This window comes from Dermacentor variabilis, chromosome 11 (genome assembly GCF_050947875.1).
Source record: "Dermacentor variabilis isolate Ectoservices chromosome 11, ASM5094787v1, whole genome shotgun sequence".
Lineage (NCBI taxonomy): Eukaryota > Metazoa > Arthropoda > Arachnida > Ixodida > Ixodidae > Dermacentor > Dermacentor variabilis.
Genome location: NC_134578.1, coordinates 6,745,496 through 6,768,963, shown reverse-complemented (window position 1 = coordinate 6,768,963; position 23,468 = coordinate 6,745,496). Strand labels below are relative to the sequence as shown.

At 48.7% G+C, this 23,468-nt stretch overlaps 2 protein-coding genes across 3 annotated transcripts in view; both read right to left on the bottom strand.

Moving 5' to 3' along the window:
- Positions 1-18,418, bottom strand: part of LOC142564065 (protein kinase C-binding protein NELL2-like) — a 102,933-nt gene extending 84,515 nt beyond the window's left edge. The window contains exon 1 of one of the 2 annotated variants that reach the window (XM_075674888.1): positions 18,267-18,418. The gene's annotated coding sequence lies outside the window, so the exon portion shown is untranslated. Of the gene's footprint in view, positions 1-10,276; positions 10,296-18,266 lie in introns of those variants that run through there. The other variant, XM_075674889.1, reaches the window with a different exon arrangement.
- A 3,975-nt stretch (positions 18,419-22,393) lies between these two features.
- Positions 22,394-23,468, bottom strand: part of Prosalpha6 (Proteasome alpha6 subunit) — a 44,115-nt gene continuing 43,040 nt past the window's right edge. The window contains exon 7 of the mRNA XM_075674085.1: positions 22,394-22,612. Coding sequence (XP_075530200.1) covers positions 22,466-22,612 — 147 coding nt within the window. The 3' untranslated portion in view covers positions 22,394-22,465. The remainder of the gene's footprint in view (positions 22,613-23,468) is intronic.

Sequence of the window (23,468 nt, the reverse complement as noted above, 5' to 3'; positions counted from 1 at the left end):
AGACGGGTGAACTACATCCATCGTAGCTGCGGAATCGCGAAGCACTCGGCACTCTTTCCCGTTCACGAGGAGGTCTCGCATGTAAGGCTCGAGAAGCTTCATGTTCTCGTCAGTGCTGCCTATTGAAAAAAACACAACTTTTGGTGTTGTTTCCGGACACTGCGCCGAAAAGTGACCCGGCTTCTGGCACGTATAACACAAGCGCGCTCGCCTCATCTCGAACCGCTTTCTGCGTTTGGCTGCCGCCGTCTCTTTACGTTTGGTCGGACTGCTTTCGCTCGCATCCGCACTACGCGTGTCCCCCTTTAATCTCATGGGCGTGAACCTCGGCCTCTCAAACTTCGAGCCAAATTCACCCTTTTGACCGTCCTTAGCTCCGCGAGCCCGACGCGTCACAAACTCCTCGGCTAGCTCAGCGGCTTTAGCCACCGTACAAACGTCTGGCCTATCCAAGACCCAGTATCGCACGTTCTCCGGTAACCGACTATAAAACTGTTCTAGCCCGAAACACTGCAGAACTTTATCGTGGTCACCAAACGCTTTCTCTTCTTTGAGCCACTCCTGCATGTTCGACATAAGCCTATACGCAAACTCTGTATATGACTCACTTTTGCCTTTCTCATTTTCCCGAAACTTCCGACGGAACGCCTCCGCAGACAGCCGGTACTTTTTTAGAAGACTCGATTTCACTTTGTCGAAATCCTCTGCCTCCTCTCTATCCAAGCGAGCGACTACGTCGGCCGCCTCGCCGGGTAACAAAGTGAGCAAGCGCTGTGGCCACGTTTCCCGAGAGAACCCCTGCTTCTCGCACGTTCGCTCAAAGTTAACCAGGAACAAACCAATGTCCTCTCCAAGCTTAAACGGCCGCATCAGGTCAGTCATTTTGAACAATACGCGTTCTCCTGCACCGTGTGCCTGACTTCCATTACGAGCGCATTCCATCTCTACCTCGAGACGCTTCATTTCCAAAGCGTGTTCGCGCTCTTCTTTTTTCTCTTGTTGCTCTCGCTCTTTCTGTTCTTTAAGTTCACGCTCTTCTTTTTCTTTTTGCTCTTTAAGTTCGCGCTCCTGTCTTTTTGACCTCTCCTCAATAGTCTCAAGGCATTCCGACAGCTCGTCATCCTCAGCCTCTAACTCAAGAATAGCCTTTAGCAGTTCAGGTTTTCTTAGTTTGTCTGAGACATCCAGACCCAACTCTCTTGCAAGCTCCAACAATTTCGGTTTGCGCAACGACTTCAAATCCATGGCTGCTCTGAATGCTGCTTTCTCTACTGCTTACTATTGTCTTGCCGCAAACTAACCCGGCAGCAACGACAACCACAATTACCAGCTCTGTTTCTGACACTAACAAAAGCCTGGCAAAGCTCAGAAGAAGAAAGTCCCGCACTCACCAAACCTCGCAGGCAGGAATTCCGCGCAGTCGTTCCGCTGCAGGCAACCAGTCGTCACACAGGGCTCGTTGCACTGCTCCCGGATCGTCGTTGAGCTGCTCAGCATACCGTCAACTGCATCTCTTCGCTGCTGGCCTCCGTTGTCGCGATCTCACCGCTGGCAGACAGTTGTTTGAAGTCGTAGGCGATCTCACCGCTGCCAACCAGATGTTTGAAGTCGGAGGCGATCTCACCGCTGCCAACCAGATGTTTGGAATCGCACCGCTGGTACGATCTGTTGGGAACTCGGCGCTGACGCCCGTGGTTGTACCTGGGTCGCAAGCCCCAAGGGTAGCGTTGGCCTGGCGGCCTGGGGTACAACTGGAAGCATCCGAAGGTCCCGGCAAAGCAAGAGTCGACTGGTAACAACGAAACAACTTGTTTATTTTAACATCGCAAAGAGTTGGCGGTCAGGTTTGACCGAAGTAGAGAGACGGGAGAGCACTTCACTCAACAGAAGAAATCGGAGCCCTCTTTTTTTGGCGTCCGGGGGCAGCTGTTTTTATACTCTCGCAGTTGAGGGCAAGAAGGAACCCCTCAAAAGACGAGCACGTGAATGTACAATGGGCTAATGGTGACGCACACTGTCGTAGCGATGCCGTAGCACCATGTCGAGCACGATCTCGTAGCACCCTGTCGAGCACGATCTCGTAGCACCCTGTTGTAGCGCTGCCGGTCGAGCACAATGACTGTAATGAGAGGATGATCCCTGCTTTGGCATCGCCTGTTTCGGGCACAATGACTGGAATGAGAGGATGATCCCTGCTTTGGCATCGCCTGTTTCGGGCACAATGACTGGAATGAGAGGATGATCCCTGCTTTGGCATCGCCTGTTTCGGGCACAATGACTGGAATGAGAGGATGATCCCTGCTTTGGCATCGCCTGTTTCGGGCACAATGACTGGAATGCGAGGGTGATCCGTTGCGGTCGCATCGCCGCAGTCGCGCCTGGAAACACCTGCCGATGAGCGTTGCGGTGACGACGATCGGGCCAAAATGTCTGCCGCCCCTCCGCAGTCGCGCCGGCAAAACCACGTGTCGCAGGCGAAACGCAACACTGGTGTTCCAGCGAACACATTCAAAAAATGTTTAAAGGTTGCCGGTAGCGCAATTGTAGTTCATGAGCTGGTCCACTCCAAGAGACGGACATTACTTGTCCAAAATACTGAAATGCATAATCGATTAATTAATAAAATTGATTAATTATGTTTTAGCTAATTACCTGATGGCCCATATTGCAATTTGCGAGTTATAGCTGTGGAGTTCGCAAGGCGGATCCACTCGCAAGGAATTCTAAGGACGTTAACAGTTTCGAGATAATAATATCATTTTATGCATTGAAGCACAAACGTAACTGGAACGCCGATGCATTTCACCGCAAAGCTCGGGAATTAACATCTCGAAACTGGTGTCGTTCTCACCATTCGTTCCGAGTGGATCTGCCTTGCGAACTCCGCGGCTAGAACTCGTAAATTGGAATATGGGTCTTCAGGTAATTAGCTAAAAACATAATTAACGAATTGCCGATTTGTCGATTACGCATTTCAATTTTTCGTACAAGCAATGTCCGCCTCTTGGAGTGGATCAACTCGTGAACTGCAATTGCGCTATCTGGCACAGGTAACCGTTAAAAATTTTTGAAAGTCCTCGCTGAAACACCCGGTATATACACTGCACCGGCGAAACCGAAGCCTTTTTGCGTTTCGCTTCAACCGGAATGCCGCGGCCGCCGCGGTCGGGCTGCGATCCCGCGACCTCGTGCTTAGCGGCGCAACGACAAAGCCGCTAAAGCAACCACGGCGAGTCGCCACGCACACACTATAGCAAACTTCGAACCGCCCTTATTAACGCCTCTTTCATTTCTCTATGGTCGAAGGACCGTCGCTGCGATACATCTAGATTTCACATGCCGAGTGCGATTCTGTACACGCGTATACACCAATAGTGGCGCAGCGCCGAGGTGAGGCACGACCAAGTGCACTCAAACTTCGCTGCTGAGCACATACGTGCCGACGCCACCGAACGCAACTGTACTGTATACGACAGGGCGAACCTTCCCCCCCCCCCCCCCCCCCCGACCCCAGTCGTTGATAATAAAAACGAACGCTGTTTCCGGAATTCAAGAGGGAACTCGGACACCGACTACGAGAGATTACGTGCCCCATGCCGGCAGTGCTGTCGTGCTCCGTTGTGACATTTTTCTTAATGTGTTGTCCCGCGTGCCATCGAACCGCCGATTACGAGGGTCATTCAAAGAACTCTGTTGCGGGCTACAGGGTTTACAACGTGTTCACTTTGTGCGCCATAAGAACCAAGAGTTGTACGAAGAAACACGCGCGAAACAGATGTTCGGACGCCTTAACTGAAACACACGTGGAAGTTCAGGCGTTCGACGATATCTGTGAAGCACATCGACTTCTTCGAGAAGAGCGCGCACAAATAAAATTGAACAAAATTGAACAATATTGAGAGAAAAAAAAAACGCGGAAGGGGGAGGGGGGCGGAGGAGACCGATTACGTGACAGATCGACTGCAGCTACGATAAATTCTATCTGACGTCGGGCTCTCTCCGGATAAATAACTCTGCGCCTCGTGCATGTCGACTTGCCGCGCGCAGAGGCAGCTGTGGACGCCGGAATGAGAGGGCGAAGGGAAGAGCGGGCTGCCTGCTTGAAACACCGCGATAACGACGCCAGCAACACGGAAGTTAATAATTTTTTTTTTAATATTTGGGGTTTTACGTGCCAAAACCACTTGCTGATTATGAGGCACGCCGTAGTGGAGGACTCCGGAAATTTTGACCACCTGGGGTTCTTTAACGTGCACCTAAATAACACGGAAGTTCGGCATAGGAGCCGTACACGCCTTTTACGCTATAGCGCAGCGTTTTCGACGCGCCGATGACGTCAGCGTCACCGTTGCCACATATCGCGCTGCCAATACGGCGGCATGTGCGCAAACACGCCGCCTCGGGCGCTTCAAAAGCGGCCAATAACGGCATGTGCACGGTACCCTGCACGTGTGCAAATAAAATACATTTCGGTCCTCTTTTCGTAAAGTGTTGGGGGGGGGGGGGCAATGCAATATGCATTGCCGGCGGTTAGCTATTCATGTGCGTATATGTATGAAATGAGCGAAGTGGCGCGAAGATGTTAAAGACACTACAGCGTTTGCCATAATGCATCGCAGTATAACAAGTAAATAGCTTCGCCACCGGCATGCACGGACCTCGAGGTACCATGCAAGTGCGCGGTATACTTAGCCTCGTTCTCGCAAGGAGGTTATTAAAAATGATATGCTGGATCAGGGACGCCATCTTACAAAGACATCACAGGACGCGTGCCATTTCGCGCCTCCCTAAATTCTTGCCGTGAAATTCGCCGTATGCACCTGCCTTTATACACGTGCAAAAAGATACCTTCAAAGCAAGCGCCCCGTCATCGCTATGCCTTGGCCCATCGTCGCGCTTTCGACTGCCGCCCGGTTTATCTCGTTGCGAGCTAACCTTACGGTAAGACGTGTTCACGAACGTCAAGTTATAGTACTAGGAAGACTGACGGTTTCTCGTGCAAATTCTGTACTTGTGGCGTGACCAGAGAACACAACGTCTGCCACTGCCCTTCTTTTGGGGAAGAACTTACACGACAGCTTCTGCGAGCTACCCTAAGCGGATTGATTGGACGACAGAGAGATCACAGACACCAAGATAATGTGAATGCAACGCCATCCTGCAGTTGAAAGCCACTACAGCCACGTTCGAACGTGCAGTGAAAGCTTTTGCGGGCGCATCCCCTCTACTATTCCCTTCTCTTTATCTTCGTATTCCCTCCCTCCCCTGGTGCAGGGTAGCAAATCAGGTGCAACCTGGTTAACCTGCCTACGTGTCCTTCAGTCTGCCTCTCTCTTAAGCACTGTATCTCTCCTTCTATTACAGTTTCTTTCGAAATACGGTTTACACTGGGTATAATACGAGAAGGACAGGGGGGTGCATCGCGCTCACTAGTAATGAAACGCAAATAATAATGGAATAATAATTTCTTCGCGAACCTAATTCTCATACACTCAGCGGAAAAGTCTAAATATATGTCCATTGCAGTCGTATCTACCTAGCTTGAATTTAGACAAGTAACTCTTGAGAATACGTACATTCTTATGTAAAGCGAAGCTTTCTTCGCCAGCGCTGTTTGTGATTGCCTCTATTCTCCACGTACTCTCCAGTGTGTGTACTGTCATGCACGTCTCTGGTAAGATTCTGTTCCCTGACGGCTATTACGTATGCACTGTAAACGAAAGAAAGAAAAAAAACGAAGGCACGACTCTTTTAGTGGCATGCCGTTTATCTTTTCTATGGCCTTCCGCTTCTCCCTCTTTTTTGTAGTTTCGCTAACATTTTCTGTCGATGGCCTCCCTCCCCCGTCACTCTGCCGAGGTAAACGCAGTCCACTCCCTACGGTGGAGGCCACTTGTGATCCTCCCGCGTCTGCAGCTTTCGGCGGGTACGAAAGAATTCAATGCTGCCGTGAGGTTGTAACAGATCATAACAAGCACAGATAATAATAATAATAATAATAATAATAATAATAATAATAATAATAATAATAATAATAATAATAATAATAATAATAATAATAATAATAATAATAATAATAATAATAATAATTGGGGTTTTACGTGCCAAAACCACTTTCTGATTATGAGGCACGCCGTAGTTCAGGACTCCGGAAATTTTGACCACCTGGGGTTCTTTAACGAGCACAGATAATCGCGCTGCACAGAGCATCTAGGAGAAGCGGCGAGACACCTCGCCTAGGCGACACGTCCGAGCATCGACTCTACCAGTGTATACAGCCACGCTCGGAGTAGCGTGACTCACCCTGCGAGCAGCTCAATCTTTTGCAGAAATTAAGACTACATTGGCTCGCGCATATAAGCTACACTTACGTATAAGTAGTGAAGCTTCACAGAAATGCTAATTGAGGGCAGTAAGTAAGCTGCCAAAATTAATTTCGCTCACAGTATTCATGACAATATTTTCACTCAATCGTATAAGGACCGATTTCGTTAAAATCAAGAAAAAGCTGTATTTCAGTGCACACGGGGAAAAAGAATATCAATAAAATAATACCCGCAATTCCCGTTCAAATAAATTTTCTATTTATTCTATTTATTTTGTTCTTGTTTGTCTTTTTCACTGTCGTTTTTTTACGCGTGTGCGGACAAGCCAAAAGTATCTACGTGTGGTTTGATATTTCACTCCATACGCCATTCAACGTGCATTGTGCGCGCCTTGAAGAAGCCCATGTGGTCCCCCACTATACGGCGTGCCTTATAATCAAGGCATGGATCTGGTAAGCGAAAGCCCAGAATATATTAAATTTTCATTTACACCGACAATGCAAAATTTAACAGGTGCACACAATGAGACCAGCCAGAGGTATAACGAAACGTCAGTGATCTATAAATAGATATGCAACCATAATGTACCAGCGCCTTTTATGACGGAGCGGCAGCTGCGACACATTTTATAAGTTGTAAACTTTCTATGGCCGTAACAATGATTCTACCAACAACAACAACAAAAAAAAAACAAATATTATTCACTATAAAAAAGTAAGAGAAATTAAAAACGCGCCGTACTTTCATATAAAATAAGATTTTTGGTCATCATTACACGGAAGAAATATGGCTTTATCTAACCACCGTGCCTCAAATGCTATCTGAACTACAAGTGAAGCTTCGCAAATTACTGCGGTAAAAAATTTCTACAAATCTGGATTGGTCTGTAGTTAAGCTGGATTAACTGGAATTAACTGGATTGGTCTGTAATAACGTAACGTATCATCACGCTCATTTCGCCAAATTTGGGCAGTAGTTCTGGGCAAACGGGAAGAGATACGGAAATAAGATTCGGAATCGAACATCTGACGACACAGTTTGCAAATTACGAATCCGAGATGGTCTTAATTGGCGTAATTAAGTACCAGAGATGGAGCAGTCGAAGGCCGGCGGCAGCAAAATCTTGTCCAGAACTGCCGCGCGAGAATCGGCGATGCACCGAGTCCGAGCGCGCATGCAAACACCGGAGTGAAAACGAGCCCCCCTGAAAGAGCAGTGAGACAAGCGAAGCCAGCAATAACACCTTCTTCAAGTTAACTGCTTATCCCAGTAAATCACTCAGGGCTGCAAAAAAGGAGTCATTTTTGTTTTGCTTGTTTTCTAACCGCAGAGAAATAGTCTACACTTCTTCACACTGCTACTTACGGTCCTAATTTCGTTCGTGAACTTCCCGCACCGCCTCATGAAGCCAACAGAGAAGGAAACCGAGGAAAGCGCAGCAAGAATTAACTGCCCATTTTACTTGAAATATATGAATAAGGAAAACAGGAATGAAAGTGGATGAAAGACAACTTGCCGGCGGTGGGAGTCGAACCCGCATCTTCGTGATTGCACGCTTGCGATGCTCCGCCATTAACCCACAGCAGCAACAACTTCTCCCGTGCAACTTCTCACGCATTTGCGCCTACGTACTACTACTACATCTAGCCCTGCAGGAGTGTTAGCCAGCGCCAGATGCGGTCACGGCGGCGGATGTGGCACATTATTTTAAGGAGCGCGCAGCTAACCGATAAGCCGTCGTGTGATGCCTCGTGGCTTCAGGGCATAAGGACCGTTGCTGTTGTCGAGTTACGCGTATACCGAGTCATCGACCACAAGCATCGGGCTACTAATACAAAATTACTACTGCGTATACAATTAGGAGCAGTATGGTCGAAAGGTATATCGATTATAAGGATAGAACACTACTGTTCACTGGGAACGCCAAGTAAACGAAATGTAAGCGAGAAATAATGACGGTAATGAAACTTAAGTGGCTCACATCAGGTGTGTACTCGAGAAACTATTTCTTAGTTTGACGACAGCTCGCCATGCTTAATGAATTTTCATTTCAATTATAACACAAAGACTTAGGAGGCAACGCATGCACTGTGTTTGTAGAAGACGCCCCCTCCCTCCCTCACACACGCACCTTTCTTTTCTTTTTTTTTCCTTTCCCATCTTACGTTACGAGGCACCACAAGGAAGTCCGATAAAATGATGCCCCTTCGCTCCGTATTAAGGCATAAGGGCAAACCGCTTCAGCGAAGAGTACCGTGCAACAACCGGTATCTAGGACGACGGTCGATGGCTAACTACACACTCCATCGACTAGGGGTGCTCGAGACGAAACAGTGTTTCGTCAACCCGTTGGACACCAGAGCTGGGAAAGGACGAACGCGTAGGACGAATGAAGAAAACAAAACAACTCCAACGCGCCTGCTCGGCCCCACCGAGTGGCTTTGGGCCTTTTTTGGTTGCCAGCGAGCACGTATTGATCCCCAGCGACGAACGTCTCCGCCACCGCCCAATCCCATCAGTACGTGAGTGCGACCCACTTTGCCGCCGCCCTGAATGACAAGGAGGCCACTCTCTTTTTCTGCGCCGCTGCACGACCGCGTACGCACGATCGCCCCGCACTGCATGCAGCGGCGGGCCGTCATCTGTCAGGCAGCTCTCGTGGCCGCAGCATTGTGCCGCGAACTCCCCGCGGAGGCACTGCAGAACTATGCAGCGGGGTCGCTCGCAAACTCAGGCAGCCGGCCACAAGGCGTCGCGTTCGATCGCCGAAGAAAACAGTGCATAGTCGTCCCTTACGAAACTAAACGCGCACTCACACCATCTACCCCCAGGAAACAGGCGTGTGTGTGTGTGTGTCGCCTGCGGTTGCCCCGCTGTTCAGAACAGCGGAAAACGATGCAGTGCAAGCGCTACAGCTTTGTGAAGCCGACCGATAACGAAACCAGGGAACGCATTTAACCGAAATGTCGAAATCTTAGGGTGAGAAAGTGGACGAAAAGACAACTTGCCGCCGGTGGGAGCAGAACCAACATCCTCCGTACGCGTGCGATGCTCTACCATCAATTTAGCTACGGCGACGGCTTTGTCCGCGTCTAAATTTTTGGCTATTTATGTACACGTATGGGGTCAGACAGTGGGAGCGTCATATAGTGTAGAGGTTGATCACTGGCAGAGCCGCAGTTAGGAATTATTGTCTCGAGGGGTTTTGATGGGGAACAGCGGCGGCAATCATGCAATGTTCACTTGACTCTGCGCGTGAATCAATCACATCGCTTACATATAATAGTACGAACATGTTATATATACACTTTGGCGTATACATATATTGACATACACGAAATTTGTGCTCTAACCAGTATATACAGATCACCACAGCGATAATTTCGGGGAGCCTCAAAACTCGCCTTAACAATCCCCCTGCTTACTGGAATAAAATAAGAGCCAAATTTCCTCTTTTCTTAAAAATATAAATTGTAGAAGGGTGATCTGCTTATACAGCTCCGCGTATATTTCTATTTAGCGTCCATTTAAGCAAACTATAAAACATACTGCGCGAGTTTGTCAGTGCAAGCCAGCACACACACACACTGCACGGCAGGGTTCGAGTGAGCGCGAAAAGCGGAAGCTTCAGCCAACGATGGCGAGTGGGACGAGGACGACTCCGCAGAGGAAAACGCCGTCGCGTGTCACGGTGCGTGCATTAGCGAAAGCCAAGAGCTTGGACGTCAGCCCCGCGCTGCGAGGGGGGGGGGGGGGAGGAGGGCGCCTTCCTGCCCGTATATATAATAGCGCGCCAAGGTCAATCGCGTTTGCTTGCAACTATATATAAACCGGTATGCACGTCGGACTTGGCTTTGCGCTACGGCGAGTTCCGTCGCCAGGGAAAACATATCCATTCACTCGGCGCCGCCTATCACGCAAAACTGTAAACTGAATTACCGCAAACTTACCAACTGAATCCGCGCGCACGACGTCCGAGGCAAGTGCGTAAGCAGGCGCCACGTCGCCGTATTGCTTGCGCGCGTATACAGTTCGGGTGCTGAGCGTTATCGCATCCGTCGGCTGCAGTTAAAATTTTTGCCACGATATCCAAATAGCGCGGAGTAACGGCGATACGATCGAAATCGTGATCGAACGTCGACCAACAGTGAACTAAAACGCTATCTTAGTGAAGACACATGAAAGAGAGGGGAGTCACGAAGCCGCATGAATGACATTACCGGGGGAGGGGGGGGGGGGGTGGAAAGAGAGAGAAAGACGACGCACAGGCTGCTTCATTGTTTCGTGTGTTCCAGACCTATAGGCTCTTCAGCGGTAATTATAAGTCATTCAGTAAGCACAGACCATGGTCACGAAGTTCTTAAGGAGCCTTACGCGGAAATGCAGCCCCAGAATACAGCCGCAGCAAGATCTAACAAAAACAATAAAGAGGTTTTAATTATAATCTTCATTTTATTTCAGTCAAACAGCTTCGTTATAACGAACGCAAACTCTAAGCAGCAAACACGCAAAGCCTTAACTGGAAGGAAGAAGCATTAAAGGTAGCAGTTTCGAGGCAACCCGGCCGCAAATCTCCGACACCAACCACCGGAGAAAAATGTGCTAAGGGTTGTCCGCGTTAAGTGTGGCGGAGGTTGTGCACGTCCGGCTGATCAAGGATGGAAACGAGGACGACGGAATCTTCGAACAGACGCCATCAAGGTTCCGCGGCAGCAACGAGCGAGCCTTGGGAATCACGCCGGTGACATTGATCCCTGCAGCGACGACGAAGCCGTGCAAGTGGTGGAGCCAAGTCGCGGAGCGCAGAGGGCAGAAAATTGACAAAGTAATGAAGTCTGAGGTCTACGAGAAGCAAAGAAGAATGCGCATGCTCCGAACACGGAAAATCAGCTGTGAGAATTGAGAAGACAGCACAATCGAAGACGAGGGGGGTCCACGGTTCAAGCATCTCGGTTCAACGGTCGACAGCGGCGTCGAAGGAAAGGCGGCGAACAGAATCCAGTTGGGGTGGAACAATTGGAAAAAGAAAAAAAAAACGGAAAATGAAATGCCACCGGTATGTATACCGTGTGACGAGGAGAAACCATTGACGCTGAACAACCTTTAATGCGGTGGGTAACGCTGCCACAGTATGGAAACGGAAGGAAGTTAGTGTTTCAAACAAGATGCATGTAACCGAAATGTTGATATATATATATATATATATATATATATATATATATATATATATATATATATATATATATATATATATATATATATATATATATATATATATATATATATATGGTAATTGCAACATTGCTGGAAAACAGCGTCGCATAGTTAGGGAGGATAGAACATCGGATAGAAGCGAATTGTTGGTAGGCCCGGCCATCTCGTTCGTGTTCGTTTTCTCGCTGTCCTGGCTTCCAAAACTGTGGAGGCGTTTAGAAACGCAGGAACGGCACAGAAGCGGCAGACTACAGACGCGCATGCGCGCTCTGCGTACACCCGCTCACTGAACAGACGCTGGAGTAGCGCGTCACTGCCATCCGGAGCACTTCCCCAGAGTAGCACACTGCTCGTGCTATGCGTGCCAACGTGGCAAAGTAGACTCAGTCGGGATTCATTCAAGAGCCTCGCTCTCCCTCTCGTCCACTCACTGGCGTCCACCTGTTGTCGGTTCTGCAAAGTCGGTCTTAAAACAACCGGGGGGTCGGTCTACAGCATCCGCTGGCCGTCACATCGTGCGCGAAAAAATCGATGCTTCCACTGCCGCTTCAAGAGCGCGCGAAAAGGGAAAAATAATAATAAACGGAGACACGCGTCGGAACAGCCTCTCAAGCATCACGAGAAATAAGCGCCCTGCCTTCGCTCCCCGTTTCTCTGTTTTCCTCCCTCTAAGCATGAGCGCTACATGGCAGCAGCAGCTCCCGAGGGAAGCCTGAAAAGGACAACTCGCAGATCAACTGAAGCTCCAGACTCCAGACGCACGCCTCCCTTCCCAAGTCAAAGAGGCGAAGCGAAAAAGAATAAATAAAGATAACGAATGCAAGGAAACGCAGACAGAAGATGAAAAGAAGAGGCCGAAAGAGGTAAAAATGGGGGACGCGAAAGAAGGCAGAACCCCGCCCCTGGCCGGGGTTGATGAAGCTGGCGGCGCGTCGGCCGCCGGCGGCAGTCAATTTGGATGAGAGCGGCGAGACGCGCTCGCACCCGCGCCCTTCTTCTCGCACGCGGCGCGGATCTCTGGGCCCAAGGGTGAACGCGGCGGCGGCGGCGGCTGGTGCTCGCCACCGTCGCGGCATTCCGCAGAGAAAGTTTTCCCCGCGCCCGAGTTGCCGTCGACTCGAACTCCTCGGAGGCGGCCAAAATTAGACTCCCCCGCTGCCGATGTTTGGGAAAAGGGGGCTCGCACGCCGCGCCGGTCTGGGCCAAGTGAGCCGCGCGGCATCCCGACACGCAGAAGACGACGGCGGGGACGATGAGGTCCATCGGTGTGACGAAACTTCCACGGCCCCCCTTGCGGCGCACGAGAAACTGACGTGTACTGCAGGCGATGGCCAGCAGCACGAGCGGGAACGTCGCCCGACACATGCATCGTCGGGCTGCAACTCGAGCGCCCCTAAACGTGATGTCAGTCTATACTGCAACACGACACTATGTGGCACGCGTCCGTGCACCTATTTAAACATCAGCCTAAAACTCCCATTCACGGCGAGACAGATGAGTTGACTGGCCCGTCCTCCGAAACCAGTCCTTCTCGACACCCAGCACCATGCAGTCCAGAAAGTGCGCGCCATAAGAAGACACAGCACGCGGGGACAAACAGATAATGGATTTCCCTCGTTACTGTGAGCCCTTTTATTGCAGAGCTTTGTCTAGCTTCCTGCAATACATATATAGCAACTCTCGTAATTAGACTTTCTTTGTGGCAGCAAAGTCGAAAGCTGAGCCATTGTGACTCCCAGGCTTTTTTTTTCTTTTTTTTCTCAGCGCTTGACAACACAGTTCTGCGCGAGTGTCGTGTTCGCACCGCAGTTTCCGCACTCGTCGAATTCCTGAGCTAGTTTTCCCTCGCGAAAGTCAGACATCAAACTTATGTCTGTATGATTTCGTCATGAGGCCATCTGCAGATTAAATGCTTCTCCGGAAGTCGCCATATCAACAAAAAAATATACATATTTCTTGAGCTTTCCACGCACTGTGGGCAATGGTAGACGCGAAGATTCTCGACGTCTTGACGTGCAACGCGTCTACATCCGTTTCAACGACCTCCCAAACATTGGTAAATCTCCTTTAGGGCGTATACGTAATTTGGGGCGCATAAGCCAGCGGCCCTATACGCCAAGTTCCTCCTCCCTAAACGTTGACGTCGCAGCTGCTGCTCGTGCTTTCCCGCTTCGCTCTTCGGTTGTGCGGGAGACACCCCGCTAAGTCTACCTCATCGGGATACCCAAACCCGGGGTGCTGTTCTAGGCATCGCTAGATTCCGCCATTCTGTTAAATTTGGTAATCGCGGCAATTTGGGCTAATCGGAGAGACCGTAGCAGTCACGTGGGCCTGCTCTTTGGGTCGGAATTGAGCGCTCGGAACGACCATACCGCACGCGACGCACCCTTTTGATACGACTCTTCGGGACTCCTCAGACGAGAGCCTAAACACGGGGGAGGGGTCATCGGGGGCCCAACGCAAACCTTCTGCTGTTAAATAGTTTCGGACCCTCCTCTCGGCTGGCGGCCGTCAAAACAGGGCGTTGGTCAGACTCGGACATATCGCGGTACAAGTTTGCTGACAGGACAGTGCGAGGGATAAATCGAACTCGCGCGTCTGCACGTTCCGATGGCAGAGCGTTCACGAGCGCTGCTGAGCCCCCACAGCGCAAGCACGTAATAGCGCCGAAGGATTTATTGATCTATTTATCAATCTATTTATTTATGCACTCGATGCAGATCTCGCACGGTAACGCCGACGCTTCGCTGGAAAAAGAATGCAAAAATAAAAAAGGAGGCCCGCCGCTCGCGTGCACAGAAATGGCGCGCGCGACGCGCTGCAGCGCACGTGGCGTTCCCGCACCTCCAGGAGGCACCAGACGAAGGAATACCGAGAAGCACAGAAGCTGTCGGGCCCGGCTCTCGTATAAACGGCTCGTCGTCGCGGTCGCGCATGCGTTCTGTCGCGCTCCGCCGATGACGAGGAATGCCCCGAGAGAGCGGCGACGCGCGCACGCTTTTCTCTCGCTCTTTCTTGGTTTGTTTCTTTCCTCCCCGAAGGTTTCCATCGCGAAGAAGCGGTCCCAGAACACGCGACATGATTTGCGATGGATCATCCGGAAGCCTCGTTTCGAAGATCGCGCAAGCGCCGCGCTAAGCAGGCGGCGTGCGAGTCGCACGAACCGGCCGCGGTGTGGCTCTGTTGTGGCGGCTGTGGCGTTTTCTTTTTTTTTTTCTTGTTTAACCTAGATAGGACATTAGGCCGTATGATAGCAAGGGCTTGGTGGCGCAACCCACCGCCCCGTTCCAAAGGGGACGCGCATAACATCCATCCATCAATCCATCCATCCATGGTGTGTCGCTAAGCACGAGGACGCGGGTACGATCCCCGGCCGCGGCAAGGTCGCATTCCGATGGGGGCGGAATGCAGAAAAGAAAAAGAAAGAACGAGAGAAAGCTGAACTGTCTGCACACCTCACCTTTTTTTGCATAATGAAAAGAAAGACGCTCGCGTATACCGTGCATTGGGTGCACGTTAAAGAACGACAGGCGGTCAAAATTATTCCGGAGCCTTACATTAGGGCGTCCCTTGTAAACCCAATCTGTAGTTTAGGGACGTGAAACCAGATGAAATCTTAAGGTGCATGCCTCCACCTCCTCCCTCCCCCGACACACACAGACACATACGCACTGAATAAGCAAATAAAAATTGACGTTCTCGCGTTAATCTTATCAAATCAGTCTTGGGTGGATGCCGTTCGTCGAAAGGTTGGATTCATGACACGAAGCGTACACACCCGTGCGGCCTCTTGTATATTATGATGCAACTTGCTTATAATCTTTTTTTAAACTTAACTCGCATGGAGGAAGGAAAAAAATCACCGCCCAAGCACTTCGTAGAGCTGATTAACCAGCGAATCTGAAACGTACGGGCCCGGTGTTTATCACTGGGTTAATCCCAGTTCATTAAACGACGGCTTTGTAGACTCCTGGATCCTCGGTACGTCGTTGCTGCTTGCGCTCGGTTGCAAGAGCCTGTTCTTCTGCCCGGGCTGCAGCATCGTCACGGCGCATAGACGAGCTCGTTCGTGGTACTGATCGCGGCGTTGCTGATCGAAAGCTGCTGCTCCTCAGCAGTACGTTTGTACGCGTGGCCCACTCATTTCGGAGCCGGAGTGAAAATGCAGCACGCGCGCTCGGCTGCGACGGTGAGCAACGACGTCTCTACTGGCGCAGCCAATCGCGCGCCTCTCTTTTTCCTTTTTTTTTACGCATGCGCATGGGCTTGCGCCGGAGGAGGTTTTTGCGTACAGGCGACAGACGGACGAATCGGCTAGAATGCGATTGAAGCCAAACCTGGTGGGCCAGTAGTGGACCAACATGTGATCGCACGTCAAAGTGCGCGGTTGGTTTTAGTGTTCCCGCTCTGCAGGCAGAGCCGCGGCAGGGCAGCCGAACAAACGCGCGCCGAATAAAAACTACTGGCATACCTACCGGGTACCAAACGCCTCAGCAAATCTCGATTCTTGCCCCATGATCTAGACGTAAGAGGTCACGTGTTGGGCCACCACTGTGGCTTCACGGAGCGCTCGCTTGCCAAGGCTGGCTGCGTGACGTAATGCTCACTCCTATATTTTCCCTTCCTCCGTGTTAACTCGGGATCGATGACGTAAAACACTTATTGAGGACAAAGTTTCATTCAAGCGCCATTGTATGAAATATATCCTCGCCGTTAGCTCCCCCCCCCTCCAGTCTTTTGTGAAAATTGAGACCAACTTTATTCAGACCGTTGTATCATCACAGACGACGAAAAACCCACGTGAAGTAAGTTTCGAATAAATCCAGGATGCGGCATCAACGTGAGAACTTATACATACCATAAAGCCTTCATTTCTTTGTTTAGATAAAGAAAAGCGGTTCCTACGACAAGAAATGTGAGGAAACGGTTGCTTTCTCCTAATACTATCAGCATAAATGGAAACGCGATGAAAGAAAAGAACGATCAATACACCTTTTACGCGTAATTACATGGTAGTGCCATGTAAAATAAGCTCCCAGACGCACGTTTTTGAGCCTAAATTAAGCCACGGACGGCCACAAATGACGGCGAATTTGTAAACGCAACAACACACTCCATAGCCGTTTTCATCTTGCTCGCGTTCGAATTTATGTCAACAGCGTGCACACCGAGTTGAGACTTTTCTTATTTAAGCGCAAATTAAAATTAAAAGAAAGAAAAAAAGAAGACTTGAAAAGCGGTTGTCTCTCTGAGCTGCCTTCGGGTCTGGGAAAATGTATATTTCGTTCATTTATTTTCTCTTTCAAGGCCCGGAGGCATATGCATGTACGTATGCGCTTTTTTTTTTCTTTTGATCTCCATGGCATCGATGTCTCTTATAATTGCAAACGTACCTGTTAAAGAGAGAGAGAGAGATAAGTTTATTTATAAAATGGCAGAGACGTCGGCAATGACTTATCTAGCCTGATACTCAGCAAATGTATTAAAATCACCAGCGCAATTCTGCCGGGCACCACGGATCAGCTGCGTCGACTAGCGTTGGACGCGGAGCATGGGCCACGAGCTCGGAGGCTACGCTGCGTTCTCTCGGCGGCAGACAACATATTTGCACGCCGAGCTCTGGCCGCCCTCGCCCGTTCCTTCCTTGCGGCTCTCGCGGTGGTGTGCAGCATTTGTGTGCTCATCTAGCAAGAGTGCTCTACGCACGATTCTCGGCAGCGCCGGCTTTTTTGCCTCCGCATATCGATTGTGCTTTGTTTGCGGTGGCAAGAGAAAGCCGCATTGTTCGCGCGCCACTTCAGAGAGGGAAAAAAACAAAGAAAGGCAGCGCGGGGTCTTCAAGAATGGCGCGGTCGTTCCCCCAAAAGGTTTGTTTCCACTCGCTGTCATGCTATAAAAGGTAGAAGAACAAATGTCACAACACGTGCCCGTAATGATGTAGTACGTCTACCTCCCCCACTGCTCGAAGCACGAAACATATACGGACTGTTCTTATATGTGAACACAAGGAAGCGACTGTCGCGCTGCGTCCGATTGTTTCGCTGGCAACACTTTCGTCAGCCTAATACTTCGTTCTTTTTTTTTTCTTTTTACTGGGATGTGAACACGGTGTAAGCATATTACCCGGTGAATGTGACAAAGAGGACAAGGATAATGGAAACGGTGGTCTATCTACAGCGGCGAAGTTAGTATTGGAGACGGCCTAAAAACATACGTGGACAGTTGCGAAGCACGCACTAAAGCTGTGTTTTAACGGTACTACCGAACTTTCCTTTTACAAATTTACACAAATGCAAAGGGAGGAAAGAAAGGCATTTTCGGTACAGGAACGCACAACATCGTGCCGTTTCGGGATATGCGCCTTCAAAGCTCTGCACATCGGTTTCAGTGCGAGCATGACGTCACGACCCACGCGGTAGGTGTGGTGCAGTGAAGCCACCGTTGCAAAGACGAAGCTCTCGATCGGTTTTCTTGTTTTCGTTTCTGCCTAGACGACCTGAACGTCGCTCTTCGTCAGTCATTAAATGTAGGCGTTCGCGACTTCTTGGATGCGCCAGTTTTCGCGTCACAACAAGTGCAGAAGTAAAACGGGTCGAACCTTGTGCCGCTCCGGCGTCGATCGTGCCGCAAGCCCCACAGGCCTTGCCGCGAAGGAGAAACAAAACACGCAGCTTACAACCAGTTACCGATCGAGTGTTCCTCCTCAGCTGCAATAAAGGGGCTTACCGGTCACGTTAAGCAGCAGCAAGTCGACGGACAGTAGCGTGAACAGCCGCAGACGCATGTCCTCATCGGGCTGCAGACGGGCCGCGGCGGGCTCCACTCCTTTCCATAGCGCGCGCGCCGCGGCAGCCGCCAAGATGGTTGCCGCCTCCTCCCACAGTTTGCAGAGCTCTAGTAGTACAACTCCTCGCGCACAGCTTATCGCCTTTTATTGGTTTCTGGCTTCAGATGTGCATCTCTCTACCGGCTCAACGCTATCAAAAATATCGGTTACGTTTGTTGCGACTATCATTTAACTATATATGATAAGAAAAAAATTGGCTTATTTCTTAACTTGTTAGCTTGTTAACTTCAGGGTCTGAGAAATCCGACGTTTGTACCATTGGTACCCAAAAGTTCCTAATACTTCGAGCAAGCAATAAAAGCCCTACTGCCAGTGCGAGAAGTGCGCAAGTATTACAATCAAGAGTGATTTAACCCGAGTTAAGCATCGCAAGCTGTAGCAACAGGTATACTTTCTGGAGCACTGCTGAAGTAGTTTGTTTCGTACAAAGGTGAGCAAAGTTTGTACTACTAATAAATTTGCGCACTATGAGCCTACGATTGCTTCAGGCTCCTTGTGCGTGTGGCGCACCCTGTCGACGCGCGAATGCTCTACGAAGCGGGTAATTTGAGTGGTAGCGGAAGCGCGCTGTACCAACTTGCTCCTGCTTGCGTCGTAGGAAATCGACCAGTGGAGACTGCCCATCACATTTGTCGATGACCGCCAGCTAAGCAAATTCTGAGCACGAAGTGTCCTCTACGGCGCCGCACCCACGCAGCGTGTCGTAGACTAGGCGTGCTCGTAGTAATCGGGCGTGTCAAACGCCAGTACATCATCTTGCAACTGTATAGCAGCCGCAGGCCCACAGCGGCAGCAGTAGTCATGAAACGTCGAGAGGACGTAGCAACAGCGGGATACGTATGACGGAGGGCAAAGACTCGCACATCTTTTGTCGTTTTTAACAAACACGCAAGTTAAAAAGAATAGATACAATGCACTCTTGGTGCCTCGTGCCCTCCCATCTTCTTGCCACCCTTTCTCCACCTTCGTTTTTCTTTTCGAAGTTAATTTTACTCACGGCTCTGACATAACTAAGCTCGCCACTACAAAGAACCAACCACATTCCATCATCATCATTGTTAATGATACGGCTTTTGCTGAACATATCCGACCACAAAGACAGCTTTTCTGGACTTCACAAGTTTGTAAAACTTTAAACTGCAGCTGCTTGGTTTAGTACACTGGAAGCTCAAGCCCTAGTAAAATTAATGTGCCATCTTCTACTGAACTTGCAGGACACGAGTCAAGGAGAAGGAAGATGGAAAAGCGAAGAGGTTAGCCAGAGCAAAACCAGCATACATAAGATTATTTTTTAAGAGAGGGAAAAGGAACTAATGAAATACAATGTAGTACACGGGAGCTAAGGTATATGAATTTTCTCACATGCTGCTGCTTTAACGAACATGTTCCAACACATGGTACAGTTTTTAATGCAACAACAGTTCAGCAGTTGCAAGCTCGAAACTCAATTTGCTTTGTGCATTTGTCAGGCCACCTCCTACTCAGCCTCATCTCGTAGTATGGCAAAGGACAACTAAACTGTCCATACTCTGCGGCAATGTGAACCTGTGGCTATGTGTGCAGTTTGGAAATAGATAACGGATGTAGGCCAACTGTGCCGACTTTCTCAAGACATCACTCTGGCTCCTTGGAAGACTCTGGATCGAGAAATCCAAGCATCATTTAAAGGATGCTTGGATCATGAACAATTGTTCATGCATGATCTATCACTGCAGCTGCAATTACGATCAGCCGCTCCCAGTACAACATTATGCACTGCTGCACCGCCTATGAGAGGACCTTCTCATGTTTGTATTCCCTAGCCTTACTCACCGGAATCGTTGAATTTTCTGTACAAGACCACTGCAATCGTGAGGACACCATCAAGCACCTCCTCTGCCACTGCACCCGCTTCCATGTCCAAAGTCAGTCTCTTCAAAATGCACTCAGCCATTTGGATGGCCAAACCATTACAGAGACCAAGACACTGGGTGCATGGCCTCATACATCAACCCAGAAAGCTGCACGTGCTCAGACTTTCCTAAAATCAACAGAGCCAAGGAGAAGCTTATAGGTAACCCTGTCTTTAGTCTGGTACTGTGCATGTAAACTGTCTCTCCTTCTGTTATTTCCTTCTTTAAATCCCCTCTATCTCATTGCAGGGTACGCAACTGGACATCCATCTGGTTTTCATCCCTTCTTTGTTTCATGGCTCTGAAAGCCAGATGCTCTAAACCACTCAATTACTGCACAACATTCACACTGTCATTTCTGGGGGATTTTGCATGCCAAACAGACTAATGAGAGTGGTGGTGTTTGTCCATGTATTTCAAAGGCCACAGCAGGCAATATTATAGCAAATGAGTTGAAAGCAAGAAGAATCGTGCAAGTCTGTTTACACTTCACTGCTCCTAGATCTAGTAAACTAACACCAGGCTATTATCGAGGCTGCCAAGCTAGTCAAATTTTATTATAATGAAGTCAGATCCGACATGAAAATACTTACATCATATCTGTGTTTGCTACATGCCACTATTGGCAAGACAGATTTACTTTGTTATATCTATGTTCATTATTTCGAGGTATGGCTGTATTCAGCTTTTTCCAAGATCCCACAGTCCATAAACTTTTCTGGTTTGCCTCTACAAGTCTTTTCAGTGCCTCAGCAATGTTGCCAATACATGCACAGGCAATGCGGCAGGCAGTTTGTGGCAATGAAGGGAAAGCTGTGGCGGCGGTGTGTCTGCATATGTGTTACTCTGCACAGTTGTCTGGCAGCCTTTGACAGCGCTTTTGGCTTCTCAGAACAGGTGCAGAGTCGGGATAGCTTCCAAATGGATAGCTTCCAAACTTGCGCAAGTAGCTGGGGCGCTTTTCAGTTTAAGACCGCTGCCACGCAAGGTCAAACTTCTTTTGTATAACGCTCTCTTCCTGAGTCACGTACACTACTGCTGCCTCATGTGGAGTACGACGTCTGCTACAAACATAAATTGGTTATTCTTGCTTCAAAAAAAGGCAATACGTAGCATCTGTAATGCTCCAGTAGACGCTCATACTGCACCTCTATTCAAACAGTTGAATTTACTCACACTGCATTCTCTGTTGGAGTGGAGGCTGTTACTAGCCTATCGTAAAGAAGCAAAACAAAGCCAGTCATATATCACCGCCGTTAGCACAATTAATTAGAAACAGAACAGAATACAGTACACGGTTCACCTGAACACTGGTATGTGCCGCACCCTCGCACTAACTATGCTCTTCAAATGTTGTACCATCGCTTACCACCCCTATTAAACACACTTAAATGTAATAACATAGATGTCACTTCTTGTCCTGTATCGCATTTATATGAGCATTTCAGTGATATTTGAAGACGAATTAATGGGTTGTTTGTGACTGTTTTCCGAAGTAGACTGTCGTCACACATCTCCGTTTGATATTACCTTTGTCAAATCATGTCTGATTCTTTCCTACAATGATTACTTTGTTAATGATTCTATCGCTGCTTCTGTTGTTCTAGTGTACACTGTGGATTCGCGTAGTTTTTTATGGTTTGTAATGTTTTTTTTTTTTTTCTTCATTGCATTTCTGTTTGCTGGCATACTGTCTAAGCCATCTTGTCATTGTTTTTTCTGCTTATGTATTGTTTTGTCGGTTCTAAATCAGGGCCTGTGCCTTCTGCTGCTGCCCTCAGACCGGGTTTAAGGCCCGTCAAGTTGCTGCGAGCAACTTTTTCCTTAAACCCCCCATAAATTGTACGTTTGTGGAAATAAAGGCATATTTCTGAAACACATAAAATAAAAAGCTGAAAATTAAGTCAGACTTCACACTCACTGGTGTGCATTCTCATTTTGCTGTTGTAAATAACATGTTTATTTTCTTTTCTCCAGCTTAAACTAATGCAGATGACAATCTGGGACTTTCTCCAGGAGTACTCTTACTTGTGGGTGTTTTGCTTTCGTGATGTTCACTTCATTGCCATAGAAAGCTGTCATGAGTATAGCATAAGCAATGAAGTATAATAAGGTATTTGTGTAAGAGCATTTATTAGCCAAAAGAAGACAAAGCCAAGTGTGTACCGAAGTGCTAAAGCGCAATGTCAGTGCTCCATGCGTTCCTCAGTGGCTACAGCGACTGTTGGGTCAGCTGGGCTCTTTTTGTCTTTGTCATCTGATGGAGCAGCAGGAGGAGCATCATCATCACCAGGCGGTGGCCGGCGGTCTTCTTCACCCTCGATCGATGCCAGCTGCAGGATTGTCAGGGAGCCTAACAACATTTTCAGTTTTTGAACGCCTTTCATACAACTGCTACAAGGCAAATAGCATCAAGTTGCATTAATGTTAACTCCCTCCTCAGACCACAGTATATTGACCTAAACTGAACATAAATGCAATGTTGTTGACAACAAAACATATTTATACTTCTAAACTTCATTCCATACTTAGCAGGCAGCACTGTGGAAACTATGCCAGTGGTGTAGCCTTGGAAGCCTTACTTCACGCATTTTACATTGCAGTTGTTTTTGATCTGTGACATATATTATGACACGACCACTAGATATACTACAACAACCTGTGGATGTACAGTTATATAAAATCACATACTATTTGTGCAGCTTTGTCATTCCAGTGCACTATATACTGTGCTATGGTCGCAGAAACATGTCGCACCACGCCTTTCAGTGGTAACTAGGTGCATGTCTGGGAGGCCTTTCATGTGATAAATGCACCACATTTTGCAACATAAATTTACAGTCAGACCTGCTTACAAACGTGCCAGTTTTACCAACATATCGGTTATAACAATGAGGAGCTGCTCCACTGTCAACTTTTGAATGTTTTCTACGGTGAAATAACCCGCTTACTACAATGCCCCCATGCCACATTATCGGTTAGAACAATGAAGTCTGGCTGCTGGGTGACTGTGCCAAAAGGTAATGGAATGCGAAATCCCTGAAAAGGAAAAGAGAAATTCAAGCCACTACACCCTCGCCTGCCAAGTGCTCATATAATAGAACCTTTTTCCACCCTTCTCCGCATTGCCAGCCTCGCACACCTCTTTCCCATTGTTGTTCCACTTCTCTGAACACGAATAAACTGCAC